This window comes from Typopeltis vanoorti, chromosome 22 (assembly GCF_054136105.1).
Source record: "Typopeltis vanoorti isolate ZY-2024b chromosome 22, IOZ_Tvanoo_1.0, whole genome shotgun sequence".
Classification (NCBI taxonomy): domain Eukaryota; kingdom Metazoa; phylum Arthropoda; class Arachnida; order Uropygi; family Thelyphonidae; genus Typopeltis; species Typopeltis vanoorti.
In genome coordinates, this window is record NC_143570.1 from 22,514,496 (window position 1) to 22,537,526 (window position 23,031).

Here is a 23,031-nt window from a genome sequence, read left to right on the forward strand (position 1 = left end):
AATAATGAGGGGGGGGGGGAAAAACTACACTCAAAAGAATGAGAAAGCATCTGGATTAGATGTTATAACAGCAGAAGCTATTAAACTTGGAAGAAAATAGATTCGAAAGACTGTTAAATGTCTGTAATACAGCTCTAGCTACATCCAACATTCTATCACAACGGAGATAGAATTTTCTATCACAAAATTACTTTCTTATTCTTTCATGTCAATGTTTGTTTCAACATCACAATTATCTTTTAAGTTGTATTTGCAATTTTTGTAATGCAACCTTTGAACTTCAGTTTCCTATCCATGATAACTCAAAAACCTAGCCTCATCAATTTCTTGTTTCACAATCCCACCAATATTACAGACAGATTGAAAGGCTGCTAAATGAAGCAAACAGTGATAGTACAGTGGTAGAAAACAGTCAAGAGGAATGTGGTTAGGAGTACATATCAATACTTGAGGTAGAAAATGCTATCAAAACTTGAAATGTGGAAAGGCTGTTGGTATAGATAATATTTGTCCAGAAATGCTAAAATATGGAGGTAAGTTTTTACAGTTTAAGTTTAAGTTTTCAGTGTAGCCACTGTAAAAAGTTTTTACAGTGGCTACACTGAACAATTGAGAAGATTTGGTAAAAGGATCAAATTTCAGATGACTGGAGTAGAGCTCTCATGTAATCCATCTATAAAAAGGGAAATAAAACTGAATGCAAGAATTACAGAGGAATTTTCCTGCTGACTGTATCTGGTAAGATTTATTCAAGTATATGTGAGGTTTTTTTTTATTTTTTATTTTTAAATTTTGATTTACAGCTGAAGCAGCTCATGCTATGAGGCCAATGTATTATGTCTGTTAATTGTGTGTGTGTGTTTTAATGGCTGGTTTGCCTGCTTTATGGAGTGAAAAATCCTTGCCACCACCATAACCAGCTAACTCACCATCAGTTGAAAGCCCAGATAAAGGTTCTTCGCATCCTAGACGAGATTCGAACCCAGGTCTTTCCAAAGTATACATGAGAAAAAGCTAAGAAAAATTGTGGAAAGGAAGTTTGGAAAAGAGCAAGCTCAGTTCAGGCCAAATAGAGGCTGTTCTGACCATGTTTACAATTTTACTATTGAATCTTGGTTATGTAACAAGGATCTGCATTAAGATTTGTAGATTGAGAAAGGCAGATGACAAAGTGTTAAGAGAAAAGCTGTTCAAAATGCTATTGTTATATGGAGTAAATGGGACATATCGAGCAATACTTAATCTATATTTGAACTGAATCTAATCTATGTTTTCAGCAGTTAGAATTGAAGAAGGTACAGGAAAATGATTTAATGTTAAATCAGGTGTGAGACAAGAGTGCGCATTATCTCCACTGTTATTTATCATCTATATCAGGCCTGCACAATTTGATTGGCTTTGAGGGCCAAATCCAACTGGACCACCTAACCAAGGGCCAGACCACTTCGGACCCTAAATCTTAGACTAGTCCACTGCAGCTAAACTTAAGTAAATTTGTTAGGTCTACAGTAAATGCTAATTAATATGCATATTTAAATTTTTTTAGAGAATTACAATTAAAATTATAATCAAAATTATTTACAAAAAGATATAGCTGCAAAATTTCTCAATAAAAACCACTTAAACATAAACACAAAGTTTACTAATAATTTCACTGAAAATATCACGCTTATTCTCAGTGAAATATTCTCAGTGTTTGTCCACTCAGGGTTAAATGCTCGATGTTCCAAATCTATTTTACGCTTTTTACTTAAGCTCATTGTGTCAAGATTGACAATATTAATTTCAAAAAACTAATGACGAAAAACTCACAATAATGCAGGTTATGTAAACAGTTATGTAATGTATTGCTCCAGCTACAACCAACCACTGCACTGCCAAAGCCAGTTAAGGCATGGCCACCTTTTGTAATACGATTCGTTCTCATTCGTAGACATCAAGTCATTATCACGGAGATGTAACTTTGAATTTCCCCTCAGCGACACTAGCGCTAACAAAACCTCAAAACAATTGTAATAATTTGTTATTAAATACGACAGTGGGAATAACTCCAAATGCAATTTATTGTCGAGTCATAGACATGCTATGACTATTTTTACTAAGACATGCAGAGTCTTAGTAAAAATTTAATTCAAATCATCTAATTTCATATCCCCCAGTATGATTAATTAATTTCAATCAGGGGCAGATGGGCTAAAATAAATAGCATTGCAGGCCAAATCTATATGGATCATATTATGAAGAAAAGTGGTATTAAACCAGATATCATAGTTGGAGATGGTAATCACGGTCCTTTATAGAGATGATTTAACTAAATTGAATAACTGCTACAATAAATTTTGCATGAAAATCAGCAATAAAAAGACAATCGATGAAAACAGGCAGAAACATTGAAACTTTCAACTGCATCCTGAGTGAAGAGGTTATAGAGTAAGTCAAACATTTCAACTATTTAGGCACAATTTTTAATGAAGAGGGCACATTAAATATTGAAATAGACAACAGAATTAGCAAAGCTGATATGGTAGGAAGTCTTCTGAACAAATTCCTATGGAATAAGAAAGTAATTAGTCAAAAAACTAAAACTAGTGTATCCAAGTCAGTGTTCAAACCAGTTTTATCTTATTGATCTTAGCTGGGTTAGAAATAAAGAACTTGATCAAAAAATAAAAAATAGGGGAGTGAACAGATGTCATCTGTGGCATAATCATATTAAAAATGGGATTATCAGGAAGGTACTTGTCATTGTTAGCGTTCAGGATATGTGAGCAGAGCTAGTTTAAGTGATATTGTCATTAAACGGAATGGGAAAGGAAATGTTAGTAAAACAAGAGTTGTTTGTCAGGATGGCATAAAAAAGATCCAGAGGAAGAAAAGACCAAGATGTAGGTGGATTAATACAGTAAAAAATGCTTTAGCAGACTGAAACATAAGATCTAATAATATTGGCATCTTTTACAGTTGACAGATTAATTTGGAGGAAAATTGTTCATAGAAAATTAGTCATGATATAATCTTATGTAATACTGCCACGATATCCTGTACACTCCCTGAGTGTACATAACAGGAATTTCATGATGATGATGAAATTTCCTTCTGCCCCCTCAAAAAAATAAATAAAATAAAATAAATAAATAAATATTTAAAAAATATATATACATATATACAGTAAAACCCCCTTTTTTTTACACTTTTCAGGGGACTGATGGAAAAAAGTGTAAATAGCAGGAAATGTAAAAAAAAAAAACATTAAAAAAAGGCTAAAAGATGACTTACTGCTAGTATGTGAGTCTACATATTCGATTACAAATTTTCATAACTGAAAATAAATGAATTTACAATTACTTACATTTATCTATTTAAAAAAATCTTTAATTTTTTTTTTTTTTGACATAGCGCCAGATTGCTTTGCATTGAGTTCAATGCTTGACCTGTTCAAAGTGGACACGGAGAGTCTAAGATCTTTTGCTAAATGCACACGTGGTCCGGCATGTCAATCTACTCGTCGCAGAATCGCCATCTTTTCTTCTACCAAAATACATTTTCTGTCTTTTTTTCTCCATGTTACTAACATGGATAATCCACCACCGTAACTTGAAAGGAACTTTCACACGCTAAATTATGTAGCAGAAATTCTGCAATATCAATTCGTACTGTGATTGAAAAATCATGGTATCGCTCATCACTACATTACTGCTGCAAGCGTACAAGTCACCGTGATGGAGAAGCGAAACCAGCCGAAAGCAACGCCACCTGGGAACAGAAATGCGCAGTATTTCACTATGTTGGATGTATATCTTAACTACTGCAATATAACAAGAAATTAATATGCTATAACTGATCATGTCATCCTCAGCAAAGTTTAGCACATACTTCAAGGATGCATGCAATTACATTGTATCTCATCTAGAACCAATATTATTAAAAAGGATATCACTTATTGTAAAAAAATATATATATATTTTACCTACAGTAAATATAGCATTGTAAATTTGTACATAAAAATTGCAAAATGCAGATTGGCTATTATCATTTATGTATGTTTAAATAAAAAAAGTTACCTAACAATTTATCTGAATGAATGAATGTAATGTACTAATATTTTAATTGTGTATATGCAAATACTTTCTATATATGACGATGTAATAAACTTATTGTATTGTGTTTTTTTCTGTAGCATTGGGCAAAACGAATGGGAAATAGCATAAACCTTAAAACTCCCAAAGGTGTTACTTTGTCTACTGTTGGTGTAGATGTAGGAGATTGGATTTATGAGAAAAAACTTAAAGGACAGCAGTCATATGGTCCAGTAACTTTTAGAACATGGGATTTTGGTGGACAGGTGAGCCTTCATAAAACTGTTAATTTTTATCATGTTATACTTAAAATCTCATTACAGTATATTTTAGATTAACATGCTTGCTTTCTATAAATCATGGTTTTATATAAATAATAATTTATTATTATTATTATTACTAAACACCTACAGAGAGTTCAAAGACTCATCGAGGGGGGTCACCTACTCTACAACTCTCTGTCTCCACCACTTCACCACTTCATCATCTACACCATAGGTTCCCAAACTTTTTCGGGTCACCGCCCACTTTGCAAGATGTAAATTTTGTAACGCCCCCCCCCCCATTATAACAGTTTTCTGCATTCAAGCTGTTTGATATTTTTGACGTAAATAGCAACTAATGATACATTACTGCTTATGCCGTAATGTATCATTAGTTGATACATTATGGCATAAGTTAAATTTTTAAAAAGAAGTGGCCAATATGTGCTTCATCTTGAACACAGTTATTGCTATACCGATTTTGGTGAAACGTAGCCCATATGTAAAGATTGTAAAATGTATGCTCGAATAACATTATGCACAGTTTCATACAATGGTTTAAATATGAAAATGTGGAATACAATTAAGAGATTGCATTGTATTAGTAAGAATCTTATTGTAATAATTAAAACACCATTAAATATATTACAAAATTGTTTAGTTCTAACTTATAAAGTAAAAATACAAAACAAAAATAACAAATTAATATGAAGTTTCATACAATGGTTTAAATATGAAAATTCGGAATACATATTAAGAGATTGCATTACATTAGTAAGAATCTTATTGTAATAATTAAAACACCATCAAATGTATTAGATGGTTTATTTCGAACTTACAAAGTAAAAATACAAAGAAAAAATAAATTAATGCGAAGGATGAGCCTGGTGCATTTTTAAAGTTTGTTAATATTGGGTTCAACTTTCGTTAAAAACAGTCGTAAATTGCCACGCTCAGTTATATGCAATCGGTTCCTTTTCTTAGATAGTAAATTCACAGCACTAAACCCATGCTCAGCCAAATAAGAAGATGGAAATGCAATTCAAAATTTCTGCACTATTTCCCATAATCCAGGGTACAGTGTCGGTATTGATTTTTGAAGCCAGAACTCTTGGTATCCAGTTTTGAATTTTATTTTTAGTTCTTCATTTGTTGTGAGTTCTATGAGTTCCACTTCCAAATTTGATGATCCTGCTGTGCTTACATGTGAGAAAGGATCTAGAACCCAATTTGGTATATTCATGTTTAGAATATCCTTGAATCGCTCATATCCTTGAATCGCTTCCTTTTTGAGAGACACTATTGATAAATTTGAAAAGTGGCTATATTCCCCTCGGCCCATATTTTGCTTGAACAGAAGACGTTTTCCTACAAAAGCGACAATAATGTTTTTTGTTTTAATTCAATTCAATTCATCACCTTGTAGTTGTAGATTGACATCATTAAATATTTTATAGAGGTCTGTCAAATAAGCGATGTAATAATCAGGTTGGCCTGCAATCCGTCGTCTATTTTCTAGGAACTCTAGTACTGAATCAAACAAATTGTAAAATCGATTCAGACAAAAACCTTTTGAAAGCCAGCAAACTTCTGTGTGAAGCAGCAAACGATTGAAATCTTCATAGTTTTCACTACAAAGTTGGCTAAACAAACTGTCACTCAATGAATTGCTTCTAATCTTGTTGACTACTCTAATAACATAATGGAGCGACGTGTGTAGGCGTTCACTTAAATTTTTCACAACCAAATGTTGACGATGAAGAACACAATGTATAGCGAGTGCATTCGGTACTGCTTGTTTCAAATGCGCTATGAAACCCTTGTGGCGCCCTGTCATTGCTGGAGCACCATCAATAGCAGCAGACAAAATATTACAAATAGGAATGTCTTTCTCTTGAAAAAACTTATTCATGATATTAAACATAGATTCTCCCTTTGTATCTGCTTCCATGTTTTTAGCAAATAATAATTCTTGACAAACGTTTTCTTCTTTTATGAATCATACGTATGATAAGAGTTGTGGTTCATCAAGTTGAATGGAAAATTGGCATGTCTTCAAATAATCGCACAATGATTTTTCAACATCTTCAGCCATTTCATCGATTCTTCTTTGCACTGAATTATTGCTCAAGGGAATTTTCCCGATGATATCTGACGCTGGCTTATGAAGCACATTGTTTATTATTTCTTTTACTGCTGTGTGTGGTTTTCTTGCTTTTGTGATTAATAATGAAATATTATAAGAAGCTTGTAATCCATCATTATCTTGTTTAGTGGACGACGTAAAAAGTTTTGATATAGTTAGACATTTAAAATATTTTTCTTCTAGTACTTGAAAATAGGACAAATCTTTATCCTTTTTGTCAGCATGCATTTTAGTCAAATGCTCTTGTAGCCTAGAAGGCTTCATTGCTTCATTTGAAAACACTTTTTGGCAAATCAAGCACTTGGGTAATAATTGGTTCGTAGGAGACTGAATAAAACCATATTTCAAATACTCAATACTGTACTGTCGACATTTCTTCTTATATTCAGACATAATGAAGTAATAAAATTTGCAAAAATATTCACAAAATAAAAGATTTAATTTTCACTTTGTATGACTCCACTTATCTATCACACTTTCAACTGATGATTGTTGGCAAAGCACACAAAAAAATAATGGAACTTATTCCTAAACCACTGGTATTTATCGATTTGAAATCTAGCACGAATCGACTTGCATGCATTGACTTGTTTGCGATACCATCGTACTCGTGTTTTGAACAAGTCACTGCAAACATCCATATTCCTGTCAAAACATGCTGAATTGAGTGAATTACCCGTAATAGTTGACCGACATATTACTAGTTAAGACTCGTCTGCTGCGTGGATAGACTAAAGCCTGTATGGCATGATCAATTTTTACAATAGCAAAAAATGAATAAATTTTTTAAGTATATAAAAAATAGAAGTTAAAATATCCTGTATGATATGTTCAATTTTTTATTTTGGATGCAAGCGCATTTTGTTTGTCCGACCACGAAATTGTCCAAATAATTATAAATAATAATTAATAAATAAAATAATTACACAAGATATAAACAACAAACCTACAAAACATAACCACAGAAAACAGTATAATAAGTTTCGAATAATATTTGCATTGTTTTTTCCCTCTAGTTAGCAATATAAGTTAGTACTAACTAGGCTAACTAAAATTTACGATTTTATTTGTTTCTTGCCATTATTATTTTTACTCGTAATATTAAATTATATAAAATTGGGTTTATTTTTGTACAAATCAATTAGAAAAGTGGTTTTATATATTTTATATATATTTTGAAATGAAATATAACGAATATATTTGCTACTGTAAACATAACCTATTATACACACATATATACATGCTCTATTTTCTCATTGACATAGAAAATTGACATCTATTTTTATCTGACATGGTAAATTTTCAAATGATTAAATAATTGAAATAGAAAATTGATAAAAAAATTGATCATGTAAGACAGGCATAAGATGAATTAAAATGCAATATTTAAATTTTAAATGATTATCTAATCGCAAAATCACTGATTCCAATCTTTGAGTTTCTTATTCGGTTTTAAAACTATGTGGGATTTAATATCCCCTTAATTTAAGTAATGTTTTCATTGCCGAAATGAAGCTTATTAGCTCTTTATACTTAAGTAACTTAATGGTTGCACATGTTTGGATAACTCGTTCGCAGAGTATATAAGTTCTTTTCGCTATACACTTTGGCATTAGTTCTAGCTACTCACTGATGAAGCCTCAAAAAAGGCTGAAACCAGTCTGGGTAGTGACCTCTCTCCATAATAATGTAATAACAGCATACATTTCCTAGGAAATGTGTTTTTACATTATGGAAAATACCTAAGAATAGCGATCTGAACTTCCCCCACCTTTGCAACGAGTCGTCCGGTATTGTACTACGTACTAGGATCACTTGCATTTGCTAACGCTAGTGTCGCCGATACTTTATAGTTTACTATATTCGGCAAGAAACTCTCTGATTCCAATCTTTGAGTTTCTTATTCGGTTTTAAAACTATGTGGGATTTAATATCCCCTTAATTTAAGTAATGTTTTCATTGCCGAAATGAAACTTATTAGCTCTTTATACTTAAATATATCTTAATTTTTTTTAAAAATGTTCATCTTAATTTTTTCAAAAAATGCTTATCTTTTTTTTTTAAAAAAAACGTTTATCTTAAAATATTTAGAGAGTCGGTCAAAATTTTTCAAATAATTTCTTAAAAACATAAACACTTGATTCTTCTCTCACTAAGATGATTTCCCAGCTTGGTTATAAATAAATCTTCTGAAGCATTGGCTCTTTCTGGTTCAACCAAAGTTAGGAGAATGAATTTCAGTGCATTATATGAATTTGTGATGTTTGAAATTCTGTCCCCTATTATTACTACTATGAATTTTACGGTTTTCTGATCCTCTTTTTCTAAATGTGAAGAGCTATATTATGATTCATTTTCTTTGAAAAGATTTTACAATGTCATATTTGAATAAGACATTGTAAAATTTAGAAATTCAAATAATGATTTCTTATTTGGTAAAGTGGGAAAGCCAGAAGCATCTGCAAAATTTTCATATTTCACCGGCTGCCAGATAGGTATCAAAAAGTTTTTATATGGGGGGTGCGTGCAATATCCTGAAAGAGGAAGGTGGTGTATCACAGGGATCAGTTTTGGGACTATTTTTGTTCAGTTTGCATATTAATGATATCGGGATAGGTTTAACTGGTGATATGCAACTGCTTGCAGATGATGCAAAATTGGGGAGCAATACAGAGTTCAGCATATGTTATGGCCTTACAGGAGGACTTGAATAGATTGCATGAATGGGCAGGTAAGTGGAACTGTCATTTCATTGTTGCAAAGTGTAAGGTTTTGAGATCTGGTAAGCAACGATGGGATGCAAAGTATACATTTGGTGGGGAAACTTTAAAGGAAGTAGAGGACATGAGAGATCTATGAGTGATGGTGGGCAAGGACCTGAAATTCAGGGACCACATTGCACAAGTTGTGAAGACTTCACATCAGATAATGGCAGTGATGTGGAGAACCCTGACATGAAGAAATGGAGAGGTTATGATGCTATTATATAAGGCCTTGATCAGACCTCATATGGATTATTGTGCAAAGATTTGGTCACTGGATTTTCATGATGACAAGGATATGTTAAAAGGGTCCAAAGACGATTCACTAAGGTTGAACAGTAGTCTTTGGAATGTGGAGTATGAGTACAGATTGAGAGAATGAAATTGCAAACCTCGTGAATAGGAGGAGGAGGGAGGGGGTATGATTGAGATATATAAGCTAGTCAGGGGTTGTTATTGGGTGTGTGGTGAATGTAGACACATTGAATCAGTTTAAGGCATGGTTGGATGAGCTTTGTGTGTGATAATGTGTACCTCTCACGACCAGTCTTTGACTCCATGGAGATCAGGTGTTAATAATAATAATATTTTTACCCAACTTTAGATATTGATCAACCCACACTTATCGTCTGTATCAAAGAGTGTTTCATTGCTTGGTAAATCCTATTTTTTTTTTTTACTTTGCTCATGAATTATAAAAGCCAATGCTTCCTCAAAAGTTAGAAAAATTCTGCATTACTTCAACCTTGATATCACTTCTGGGTCTGGCTTCTGCTGATGAGATCTCAATTAAGGTCGAAACTTCAACCTGGGTAGTGACCCTTCCCCATAATGTATAGCATTATAGCATACTAAGGCAAGTGGTGTGAAGTCATTAGCCTCTATATACAAATTGCCTAGTCGTGAAGTTACTTCACATGTAAACTTTCTTTGCTTACACTTGAATAAAGGATTAAACTAAGAATATAATTTTTTCATCATCATCATCAAATTCCTGCCATGTACCCTCAAGGGGTGTACAGGATATGATAGTACTACATGAAAAAAATTACATCATTATCAATTTCCTATTTACAATTTTCCTCCAAATCAGTCTGTTACTTGTCAAGACTCCAACATTATCAGATCTTATATTTCTATCGTCTAAAGCACTTTGTACCGTATCAATCCACCTATATCTTGGTCTTCCTCTGGGTTGTTTTGCTGCCAACCTGGCAGAGAACACTTGTTTTGCTAATCTTTCCTCACCCATTCTGTTTAAGTGACCATACCACCTGAGATTAGCTCTGCTAACGCATTCCTGGATGCTGATAATGTCAAGTTCTTTCCTAATATCCTCGTTTTTAATATGATATTGCCATTGATACAATCTGTTCACGCCTCTAATCTTTCTCAGGACTCTCATATATGTGGTCTCTAGTCTTTGATGAAGTGTTTTACTTCTGACCCAGCTCTCAGATCCATAAGTTAAAACTGGTTTGAACACTGTCTTGTATACAGCTAATTTAGTGTTCCGACTAATTTCTCTCTTATTCCATATGAATTTATTCAATTGACTTCCCATCATACCAGCTTTGCTGATTCTGTTGTCTATTTCCATATTTAATTTACCATCTTCACTAAAAATCGTGCCTAAATAGCTGAAATGTTTTACTTCTTCCACAGGTTCTCCATTCACAACACAGTTGACATTTTCAATGATTCTGCCTATTTTCATTGTCTTTGTCTTTTTATTGCTGACCTTCATACCATATCTATTACAACAGCTATTCAATTTAGTCAGCGAATCTTGCAGACTTGTTTCAGATTTATTTAGAAGTAAACTTGAGTAAACTAGATGTAAATAAGGCTGTGGGACTTGATAATATATCACCGCGTATTCTGAAGGAATGTGCCAGAGAGTTGACACCTGCCTTGACATATTTTTTTAATACGAGTCTTGCACTTGGTCAAATCCCTAAAGAGTGGAAGGAGGGCAAGATTGTGCCACTTCATAAAGGAGGTGATCGAACTCAAGCATCAAACTATAGGCCTATCTGTGTGTCAGGTGTTGTGGTTAAATTGTTGGAGAAGCTTGTGAGAACTAGGATCCAGAGTTGGGTTGACAACAATGGTATAATCTTTGATGGACAGCATGGATTTGCTAAAGGGAGGTCGTGTTTTAGTAATCTACTTACTTATTACAATAAAGTGACTGCTTCCTTGGACAGAGGAGAAGGATACACAGTAATATATTTGGATTTTGCAAAAGCTTTTGATAGAGTACCTCATGATAAGTTGACAGTCAAACTAGAGCAGATGGGGTTTGATATTAGATTAGTGCATTGGATTGGAGACTGGCTATCTGATAGGTATCAACAAGTTGTGTATGGGGGTGCAATATCCAGGAAAAGGAAAGTCACTAGTGGAGTGCCTCAGGGATCTGTTTTAGGGCCATTACTATTTAACTTGTATATTAATGATATTGGCAAAGATTTGGATGGAGATATTCAGTTGTTTGCAGATGATGCAAAGTTGGGACGAACCATAAAGAGTAGTGAAGATGTTGTGGTCTTGCAAGAAGACTTGAATAAATTGAGTGATTGGGCAAGCAAATGGGGATGTGAGTTCAATGTTACAAAATGTAAGGTTTTAAAATTTGGAAAACAAAGATGGGATGCAGAATTTATGCTTGGTGAGAATATATTGTTGGAAGTAGTGGAAATAAGAGATCTGGGAGTGATAGTGGATAAGGATCTAAAATTTAGGGGACACATCGCCAAAATTGTGAAGACAACACAAAGACTTCTGGGAATGATGAGGAAGACATTGACGTGTAGAAGTAGGGAGATTCTTGTTCCATTGTATAAGGCTTTGATTAGGCCACACATGGACTATTGTGCCCAGATTTGGTCACCTGGTTTTCAGAAGGATGAAGAGATGTTGGAAAGGGTCCAAAGGCAACTGACTAAGGTAGTTTCTGACCTCTGGAATGTCGAGTATGAGGAAAGATTGAAAAGATGTAATTTGCAGAGTCTAGTGGAGAGAAGGAAGAGGGGAGATATGATAGAGACCTACAAGTTGGTAAGGGGTTGTTATAGGATCAATGGTGGAGAAGTTCTACAGAGAATAGTGGGAGATCAGGGGAGAACCAGAGGTCATGCCTGGAAACTGTATAAAGAGGGTGTGAGTAGGGGAGTGAGAGGCAGGTTTTTTTCGTGCAGAGTTGTGAATTATTGGAATGCCTTGCCTGAGAGTGTGGTGTCTGCAAGGAGTTTGAATGTGTTTAAGGCCCGGTATGATGAGATGTGTGTGAGATAAAAGGACCTCCTAGATGAGTCTTTGACTCCATGAGGTCTTGTTTAATAATAATAATAATAATAATATAAGCTTATTGGTATTTATAGTATATATTTATTCTAGCTGGTCAAGTGGTTAGCGTATCCGCATCCAGCCAAAAGGCTGCGGGTTCGAATCCCGCCATGGGCATGGATGTTTGTGATTGTCTGTGGAAATACTAGTGGTGGTGGTTGGCGATAGATGACATTGGTGTAGTTGCGGTCAGTTGGTGAATTGTGAGTGGTGGAGACAGAGTTGTAGAGTGGATGCCCTCCCTCGATGAGTCTTTGGACTCCCTGGAGGTGACAAATAATAATAATAATAATAATAATAATAATAAGTATAACATCATCTGCATAAAGCAAAGAGCTGACATTAACATCTCCAATTTTGATATCATGTTTAATACCACTTTCCTTCATAATGTGATCCATATAGATAATGAATAACAGAGGGGATAATGTACATCCTTGTCTCACACCAGATTTAACATTAAACCATCTTCCTGTACTTTCTTCAATTCTAACTGCTGACTTACAACTCAAATAAAGACTAAGTATTGCTTGATATAATGCCCCATTGACACCATATAACTGCAGCGTATTGAATAGCTTCTCTCTTGGCACCTTGTCATATGCCTTTTCCAGATCGACAAAACTTAAATACAGATCTTTGTTATATTACCATGCTTTCTCGACTATTTGTCGTAAAGTGAAGATCTGATCCTAACAGCCTCTATTTGGCCTGAATCCAGCTTGTTCTTCACCAAGCTTTTCCTCCACAATTCTTCTCAACCGTTTCTCAAGTATACTTGCATAGATCTTGCCAGGAACACTCAGTAGGGAAATACCTCTGTAATTCTCACATTGCAGTTTTATTTCCCTTTTTATATATGGGTATTATGAGAGCTCTACTCCAATCATCGGGAATTCGTCCCTCTGTCCAGGCTTTCTGAACTATGCAGTGCAGCCACTGTAAGACTCTTATACCACCATACTTCAGCATTTCTGGTCGAATATCATCTACTCCTGCTGCCTTTCCACATTTCAAGCCTTTGATGGCTTTTTCTACTTCTAGTATGGATATGTATTCCTGACTGCATGCCTGGTCAGTGTTTTTTACCACTGTGCTGTCATCACTGCTTGTTTCATTTAGCAGTTTTTCAAAGTAATTACTCCATACTTCAAGGATATCTTTTTCTCCCGTTTTCATGTCACCGTTATCATCTCTAATTCCTTTTACAGCACTCTTTCCTTCGTTCCTAATCTTCTTCAACAACCTCCAGAATATTTTGCCACCTTCTTGATATTTATTTTCTATATTCTTGCCAAAGTCCTCCCATGACTTTTGTTTAGCTAGTTTTACACAGTGTTTAGCATTCTTGCATTTGGCTCTATATTCTCTAAGAGCACAAGCTGACTTATTTGCCAGGAACTTTTGGTATGCTTTCTTCTTTTCCTTCACTGCCTCTTTAACTTCCTGTGTCCACCAGGGAGTTCTGATTTTTGTATCCTTACAGATAACCTCACCACATGCCTCTCTGGCAGAATCATTCACTGTTTACTTCAGAGTTTGCCACTGAATCTCCAAGGTTTGATTCCTGTTCTCAAACTCTTTCATTTTTTCTTCAATAATCTTTGTGTATTTTAGCCTTCAGTTCACATCTGAGAGCTGCTCAACTTTTATTCGCTTTAAAACTTTCTTACATGTTATTCTTTTCAATATGAAATTCAATTTTATCCTGCTCAAGACTAAATAGTGATCACTTCCAATTTCAAATCCTCTGTACACTCTGGTGTCCTGCACCAGGGCGAAAAACATCACTATCAACAATAACATAGTCAACGAGACTTTTCTTATTCCTTGCCTCTTCTCTCCATGTGAATTTGTGCACATTTTTATGTTGGAACATGGTGTTAGTAATAACCAGTCCATGTCCTGAGCAGAAATCCAACAGATATTTGCCATTATTATTAGCTTTGCTCTTTTCTCCAAATTTTCCCAAAATATTTTTGTATATCTCACAATCATTTCCTACTCTGCTATTTAGATCCCCAACAAGGACCAACTTTTCCTTTTTCATTGTGTCAGTTGATTTTTCTAAAGCCTCAAAAAATTCCTCCACTTCTACCTTAGTAGAACCTTCTGTGGGACCATAGGCACAAATAAGTCTCATTGTCCAGTTCCCCATTCTCATATTTGCCCACATTACTCTACTTGAGACTGACTGCCATTCAAGAAGATTAGCCTCGTATTTTGTGTTGAATACTATGGCTACTCCTTCTTTTCCTTGATTGTCATTGCCTGAATATAACATTTTGTATTTATTGCTCAGAAAGATCTCACCAGTTTTGGTCTTTTTTGTTTCAGTCACCCCTATTATGTCGATCTGGTACTTATCTAATTCCTCAGCTAGCTCCATTTCTTTGCCATTCAGGCTTCTTACGTTGATAGTACCGATCTTTAACTCTGGTGATGTTGAGTTGGGGTTTATTTTCAGATTTGTTTTCAGATGGGTATAATTTTTTAGCCTCTTTAATTTATAGTATAACCATGTGGAAAAACTTTCAATGTTCTGTCTCTAATTCAGAGTATTTTAGTAATAAGGTGTGACACCTTTTGGCCATAAGTTTCAGTTAGGAAATACCATGAGTAGACATTTACTTACTATTATAACAACGAATTAACTCACATAAAATATTATTTATTCGTAGAATTTTCGCCTGAGTATCACAGGCATCATCGGTACAAGTACAAAGGCTAATTAAACAATATTGTTTAAAAATTCTATGAATAAAGAATATTTTACATCAGATAATTCTGTTATTATAATAGTAAGTAACCTTTAGGCTACTTTTATATGGAAATATGACTGTTGCATTTCTTCAACCTTGGTATAACTTCTAGGTCTGCCTCCCACTGATGAGACCTAAAGAGGTTGAAAGCAGTCTGGTTAGTGACTCATTACTTCATGTGCAAGCTTTGTTTGCTTACAATTGAATAAAGGGCTAAACCAAGAATATAATTTCTTGGGATCTTTAATTTATACCTTTAACAAACTTTACAAATACTATAACCAAGACTCCTGGACTTTGCAAAAAGCATTTGACGGAATACTGCATGGCACAAACTATTGCAAATGTTGAAGCAAATGGATATGGATATGAAGCTGGTATCATGGATAAGGGGAAGGCTATCGGACAGATGATAATATGGGCAGACACTAGAGAGTAGTATCTGGTGGAGTGGAATGTAGAATAATGAGGGTGGCTAGTTTTTAATGCACTTGTGACATAATAAAATTTATTAGGCATGTATTCACAAGAATAAATAAAAGTTTTTATTATTGCAAATATTTTGACCAGAAACTAACTGGCCATAATCAGTGCATTAGCAAAATCACAAGATGAACATACAACAAAAAATATTAATCCTCTTTACAGAGCTGAGTGATGTACCAAAGTGCCACCTTATGGGTTGTTACAAAATAAAGTACGATTACAATTAAAGCTCAAATTAAATTAAATGATTTGAAATAAAAATTAGCAACATATAGATAAGTAATTGATTGAAGTAACATTATATTACAAAAAAAAAAGGTGAGACACACCATTGCTTGCTATTTATGAGGGTCTCCCAAATCTTGGCAGTACAAAGTCAGTCATTCAGATTTAAGTTTGGGTAGTGTAGAAGTTCTTCAGCATTCTCTTTAAATAATTGCTTAAACCGGAGCAATTGTTTAAAGAGAATGCCACTGTAAAAGGCATATTGGACAGAGGATATTGTGGTCAGTGTCTACTCCATGCTAAGCAAGGCCAGAATTTCAGCAGACCGTCCCTTGTCCAAAACAGAAAAGGAGGCACTCACACAAAACCTGGTTAACACCAGGGAGGGAGAGAAGGGGGCTGTTAATCTTTTGTGGATGGTAACCAAGAGGAGATTTTGTTAAATTGAAGAATGTAATAACTAAATCATATCTTTTTAGGATCTTAGCAATCATCTCTGAGATGCCTATGATGTATGGGATAGGGACTCGCTGTTCAGGTTCAGGCTTCTTGGGAGATAGGTTTATAAGTGTCAAGGTTGCATTTAAACTTCCTTGAGGTGAAGCCATTCTATAGTAAGATGCATTGGATGATGCTCAATTCTTGTTGGAGAGCTTGGGAATTGGAGCAGATAACACATGCTCTATTGAGCAAAGATTTTGAAGATGCCTATTTTATCAGATGGATGGTGCACTGAATCTTGTGGTATGTAGTGGCCTCTAAAAGTATGTTTACAGTGAAAAGGTGTAGTGAATATTCCAGGAGGGATGTAGGAAAGGAGGACATCCAGAAATGCTAATTTTACATCCTTTTCTTTTTCCATGGTGAAGTTGATGTGTGTGTGTGTGTGTGTGTGTGTGTGTGTGTGTGTGTGTGTGTGTGTGTGTGTGTGTGTGTGTGTGTGTGATGCATCTTACAGGAGTAAATCCATGTTTGCTGTCTTGTATTGAAAAATTTCTTTTGCATCAATCCGATAACATTCTTTTTGCAACTATATGTTTCTATTATATTTCTTCTTTTCTGCTTATTAACTACACACTGTTACCTACACATCTTCAATATATTCCCACAAGAAGTACTTTGCAGATGTGTCAGCATTTTTGTCACTCGTCTACTCGTCTTCAACATCTGTTTTGCTCCTTTTTGCAATATTATTGCCTTATTTCTTTTGTCAAAGTGGTAAAATGAAGTAATAGATTTTGAATACTGTCTGTGAAAGCTTTCAAACCAATAGCAATTTAGAGTAGTTATGTAATTGAGTTACAGGAGAAGAGAAGGGGGGGGGGGAGCAGTAGAAAATCTTCAAAATGAGCATAAATTTTGGATCATTCTGTATAGGATATTCTTCATATTATATTTTCAACATATCTACAGTGGTTATGCACTGTATATTATAGTAATGTGCATCCTACAAAATAAATAAATTAAATTAAATAAAAATCTGTTGCAGTTTTAAGCAAAAGACAAAGGCAAAGAGTCCCTGCTGAAATATCATTGGATATAAATTTTTGATACTAAAAAAGACTCTCAATGGGAAACCGAGTAATGCAGTTGAACATCATTTGTTGTTCATAAAAAAAAGTTTCTATTTTAAATTATTTTAAATATGAGATCCATATAATGGTATTTCGCAAGGAAAGAAAGCCAAAGGTAATATTTATTTCAATAAATATTATTTAAAAATATAAATATTTGGCATAATATTTTCACTGCAAATAAACATTCGAAAATTTGCAAAAAAATTGCTTCTACAGGGTGTCCAAAAATTCACGCAAGATTTAAATTTAGCGCCATTTGTGCGGTAAAGTGTTGCCAACGAGAAAAAAAAAAAAAAGACAGCGTGACAGCTGAACAGTTCAGGGTTATTACAAATGACCACACACAATGAAGAGAGTTCATTGAATGGATTATGGAACAACAACAAGTGGATGCTTATTTTTCGAACAAAATCATCTTCAGCGATGAGGCTCATTTTCATCTTGATGGCTTTGTTAATTGACAAAATTGTCGCATTTGGGGGTTTAGAAAATCCACGAGTGATTGTTGAGAAACAAATGCTTCCACAACATGTCACTGTTTGGTACAGATTTTGGGCTGGAGGCATCATCGGTCCATTCTTCTTCGAAAATGTGGCTGGTAAGGCAATAACAGTTAATGGTGCTCGCTATCGCGACATGATAATCCAGTTTTTTGTGCCTAAATTGCAAGATATGGAAGTGGACGACATGTGATTTCAACAAGACGGTGCCACATGCCATACAGCCCGAGAAACAATTCAATTACTGTATGAGTCATTTCCTGGTCGTGTAATTTCCCATTTTGGTGATCAGAATTGGCCGCCCAGATCATGTGACTTAGCGGCGTTGGACTTTTTTCTTTGGGGTTTTTTGAAGTCTAAGGTTTGTGCCAACAAGCCCACGACCACCCATGCCTTGAAAGAGGAAATTCAGCCACATTTATGCAAAACGGTCATGGAAAATTTCGACAAAAGAGTGCGTATGTGCCAGCAAAGCCGTGGAGGCCATTTACCCGATATGCTATTCCATACATAACCCTATACTGTATACTTTATGAATCAATAAGAAATTACAATTTTTAATTAAAAACCTGTGTTTTCTATCAAAATTACTTCTTGCGTGAATTTTGGGACACCCTGTATATATCAGTAAAGTGAAAGAACATAAAGTTGGCTTGTTCTGTTGCACCAATTTGAAGAATAAGAGGTAGCAAATTGACTACTACTAAATATATTCATTGCAAGGCTGATCTGTGATCATTTCAGGATTGATTATTTATTTTTGCATGTGTGAAATTCGTTTTATTTTTGGGAACAGGCACAATAAATAAATTGTTCAGCAAAATAGGTCAATATCATAGGACAATAAAGGAATATCATAGGACAGTAAAGGAAATTCCAAGTAATACAGCACATATAGACAAGTGACACAACGGTTGCTCTGCACCAGTTAATCTACTAATGGCTCAAAAATTGCAGTTAAGGGATTAACGGCAGAGAAGGGTGATTACATGATAAAAGGTAGAATGCCAGTGAAGTTTTAATCCATGAAAAATTCTAGGGTGGTCTGGCTATTTCATCCACCTTGGCCAGTAGGGAGGTTAATCCCTTAGTAATTAAACTATTTCTCTTACTTCTTTCTTTTCTACCAACTGTATTCATTAAAGTAATCTTTTCCACCATTATTTTTCTTTTTGCTTACCACATAACAGAATAACTTTTTGGGTCTTCTTACTTGGTTAATTTTCTCTCATAATCTGATTTTCCCTTTATTACTATACTGGTCAGCTTTCCTGTTTGTGTGTTGTATTTCTCATTTGCTGGTCACCTTCTTTACATTCACTTCACAACTTTTTTTTTTTCCCTAGCTTACTTAATGAACATATGTTACTCATATCATTTGTCCTACTTGTTGGATATATTTCATGTAATACTGCTTCCCTTAAATGGCCCTGGACCATTTTCCATACACTATTGATAACCTTCCCTTTATCCCAGCTTCAAGCTGCCTACTTAATAAAGCCTACTTAACTCGTATACAGTTTTTGCTATTCTTCCTTCTTCTATTCGATTAAGATGTCCAAACCACTTCGTTTGGGCTTGTGTTATGAATTGGTTCAGAGCTGCAACTTGAAGGCTGTCTCTTATAGTTTGATTTCTTATTCGGTCTAGTCTTGTTTTTTGTGCCACTTTCCTAAGATATTTCATTTCAATTGTTGTAGTTTATTTGTGTTTCCTGTTGTTAAACACCAAGACTCGCAACTGTATGTTAATGTTGGTAGAAATACTGAATGGTACACTGCCATTTTGGTATTCTCTTCTTGTATATATGATCCCAAGTATTTAAAGGAGTGGACTTGTTCCAGTTGATGGTTCTCTATTTTTATTATGTGTTTTGGTTGGTTTCTAGATATGATCATTGTTTTAGTTTTATTTATATTTATAGTCATATTCCTTTTCTTTGTTTCTTCATACCAAATGTTGATGTTGTACTGCAAATCTTCAGCTGTATTTGCTAGAATCACTACATCATCTGCAAATGCCATGTGTGAAATCCTGGTTTCTTTCAGTTTCCTGTATCCTAGGTGGAATTTTTTTGTTTGGCATGCCTTTAAAATTTCATCCATTATTATAATGAAGAGAAGAGGGCTGAGGATACGGCCTTGTCTCACTCCTACATTTGTTTCATATTCTTTTGATCTGTTATTACAGGTTCTTGTAATAGGGCGATAAGGATGATCATGTATAGACCCAGCCTTTTGCCTAAAATTAATAGTAGAGAAAAGAAGAGAATATAATTTGGAAACACATATTGCATTTATTGACTTTGAAAAAGCATTTGACAAAGTTAAAAGAAACATTATTTAACATATTAAAAGAAAGACAAATACCAAATAATATCCTAAAAGCTATCACAAGTATATATGAAAATAATCAAATACAAATAAGATTAAATCACGAGCTATCATATACAAGAGAGATAAACCAAGGGGTCCGACAGGGATGTCCCCTCTCAGCAACTCTTTTTAATATCTACTTAAATGAAATAATAATAAAATGGAGTAAAAATTTACACCAAGGAATTAAACTTTCACCTACAGTTAACTTAAACACTCTCCTCTTTGCAGACGACCAAACAATAATTACAAATTCTGAAGATAAACTACAGAAAGCTATTTTAAATCTAAATGAGATATCCAAAGATTATGGTATGATAATATCAACAGAAAAATCAAAAACTATGGCCTTTAAAGGACAAGATCCAGCAAGAACTAAAATAGTAATAGATAACAAGATCTTAGAACAGGTGAATTCATTTAACTACCTAGGATGTATGATCACATATGAAAATGAAAAAGATATAAATGTAAAAATTGCAAAATATTTAAAAATAACAGGTGTAATTAACTCTATATTTAAACCAAACCTAGTTCAAAAACAAACCAAGCTAAAAGCATACAATACATTAGCCTTACCGATCTTAATGTATGGAAGCGAAATCTGGACAATAAAACAAAAAGACAAACAAAGATTAACAACAGCAGAGATGAAGTTTATGAGAAAAACTGCAAAGTATACCTTATTTGATCACAAAAGAAACGAAGATATTATGAAAGAATTAAACCAAGAATCGGTAATAGAAAAAATTAAAAAATATAAACATAAATGGATGGAACACGTTCAAAGAATGAAAACAGAAAGATTACCAAAACAAGCCTTAAAGTACAAGCCATTAGGAAAAAGAAAACCAGGACGTCCTCTTAAACGATTCAACGATGACTTCTAAGGCCGGAACAGGCCATGCTAGGCCTAAATCAAGGATTTAGGCCTAGCATGGCCTAAATGATTACAGGTTCTTACATAATTTCTGTTATTTTTGTGGAGGCGTTGTATGGCTGCTATTAAGTTATCTTGTATCTTGTTTTTCTTTAATGTTTGCATATTAAGTGTCTGGGAACGCAGTCAAAGGCCTTTTCAAAATCTATAAAACATGCATGTAGTTCTTTTCCATATTCCAATGTTTTTTCTGATATTTGTCTAAGACTGAAGATTAGATCCTCCATGCCTCTATTTTTTCAAATGCCATATTGCATTTCGTCCAATGTATCCTCTATTTGGTTTCTAGCCTCTCTTCTAAAATACAGGCATACAATTTTCCTGGAATGCTTAAAAGCAAAATTCCTCTATGGTTTTCACTTTTACGGTTAAATATAGGGATTATTATTGCTACTTCCCAGTCTTTGGAAATAATTTTATTTTTCCATATGACATTGAATAGGTGTAAAAGAAATTTTATGGCTTTCGTGCCTAAATTCTTTACCATTTCTGGTGTTATTTGGTAATGGCCTGCAGATTTGCCCAATTTTATTTTATTTATTGCTGCTAATAGTTCATTTGCATGAATTTCCTCACTTTGATCTTCTATTTTGCTTGCATGTCTTTGCTCTTAGGGTTCTATTTTTTCCATGTCTGCATCTTCCAATAATTCTTGTAAGTACTATTTCCATCTTTCCATGATGTCTTCAGAATTTGTGAGTAACTTTCCATCCTTATTTTTGATAAACTTTATGGGGCATTCTTTCTTTGACCTTATTCTTCTTAAAACATTATAGAAGAGTTTTTGGTTTCTTTTAAAATTTTGTTCTAAAGTATGTCTGAAGTCTTCCCGGCATTTTCTTTTATCTTCTTTCACTAAGGTTTTAACTTTATTTCTTTGGTTGTATAGTTCTCTATCAACCTGCAGCTTTGATGTTATATATCTCTTCCACAATTGCTTTTTCTTTTTAATTTCTTATTTTAGTTCTTCAGTCCACCAGGATGTTTTATGTTTCTTCTGTTTATTATTTAATAATACACCACAAATTTCTTTGCTTGTTTCTAGAAGAAGTGTTTTGAACCTGTACCATAGGCTTTCTACATCTTGGTCTTCATATATCTCTTTTTCTACTTCTTTCATATACTCTTCTATTTTACTTTTATACTCAATGGCTGTTTCTTCTTTCTTTAGTTTGTAGTTCTTTATCTTAACATTTAACTTTTATTTTATGGATTGTTTCCAATACTAATAAGTAGTGGTCACTGCCTATTTCAGGACCTTTATAGACTCTTGCATGTTTTGTATACTTCCAGTACGATCTGCTTATGATGGCGTAGTCAATTATAGATTTTTCATTTCTACTGGGCTCTTCCCTGGTAAAATTATGGATTTCTTTATGCTTGAACATAGTATTCGCTATTACTAAATTATTTGTAAGGCAAAGATTTATTATTCTTTCTCCATTATTATTCCAAGTTATTTCTCCTTGTGATCCCAACACTTGTTTCGTTTCCTCATCTACTTGATTCCCTACCCAGCCATTAAGGTCTCCTAGTAGTATGATATGCCTTGAACTTCTTCAATTGTT

The 23,031-nt window shown here is 34.1% G+C and overlaps 1 protein-coding gene across 2 annotated transcripts in view; it reads left to right on the top strand.

The window, feature by feature from the left end:
• LOC150094209 (leucine-rich repeat serine/threonine-protein kinase 1-like) overlaps positions 1–23,031 on the top strand; it is an 803,235-nt gene that overhangs the window by 320,780 nt on the left and 459,424 nt on the right. For both annotated transcript variants that reach the window (XM_090412317.1, XM_090412318.1), the window contains exon 14: positions 4,178–4,342. In XM_090412317.1, the coding sequence (XP_090268443.1) occupies positions 4,178–4,342 (165 nt within the window). The remainder of the gene's footprint in view (positions 1–4,177; positions 4,343–23,031) is intronic.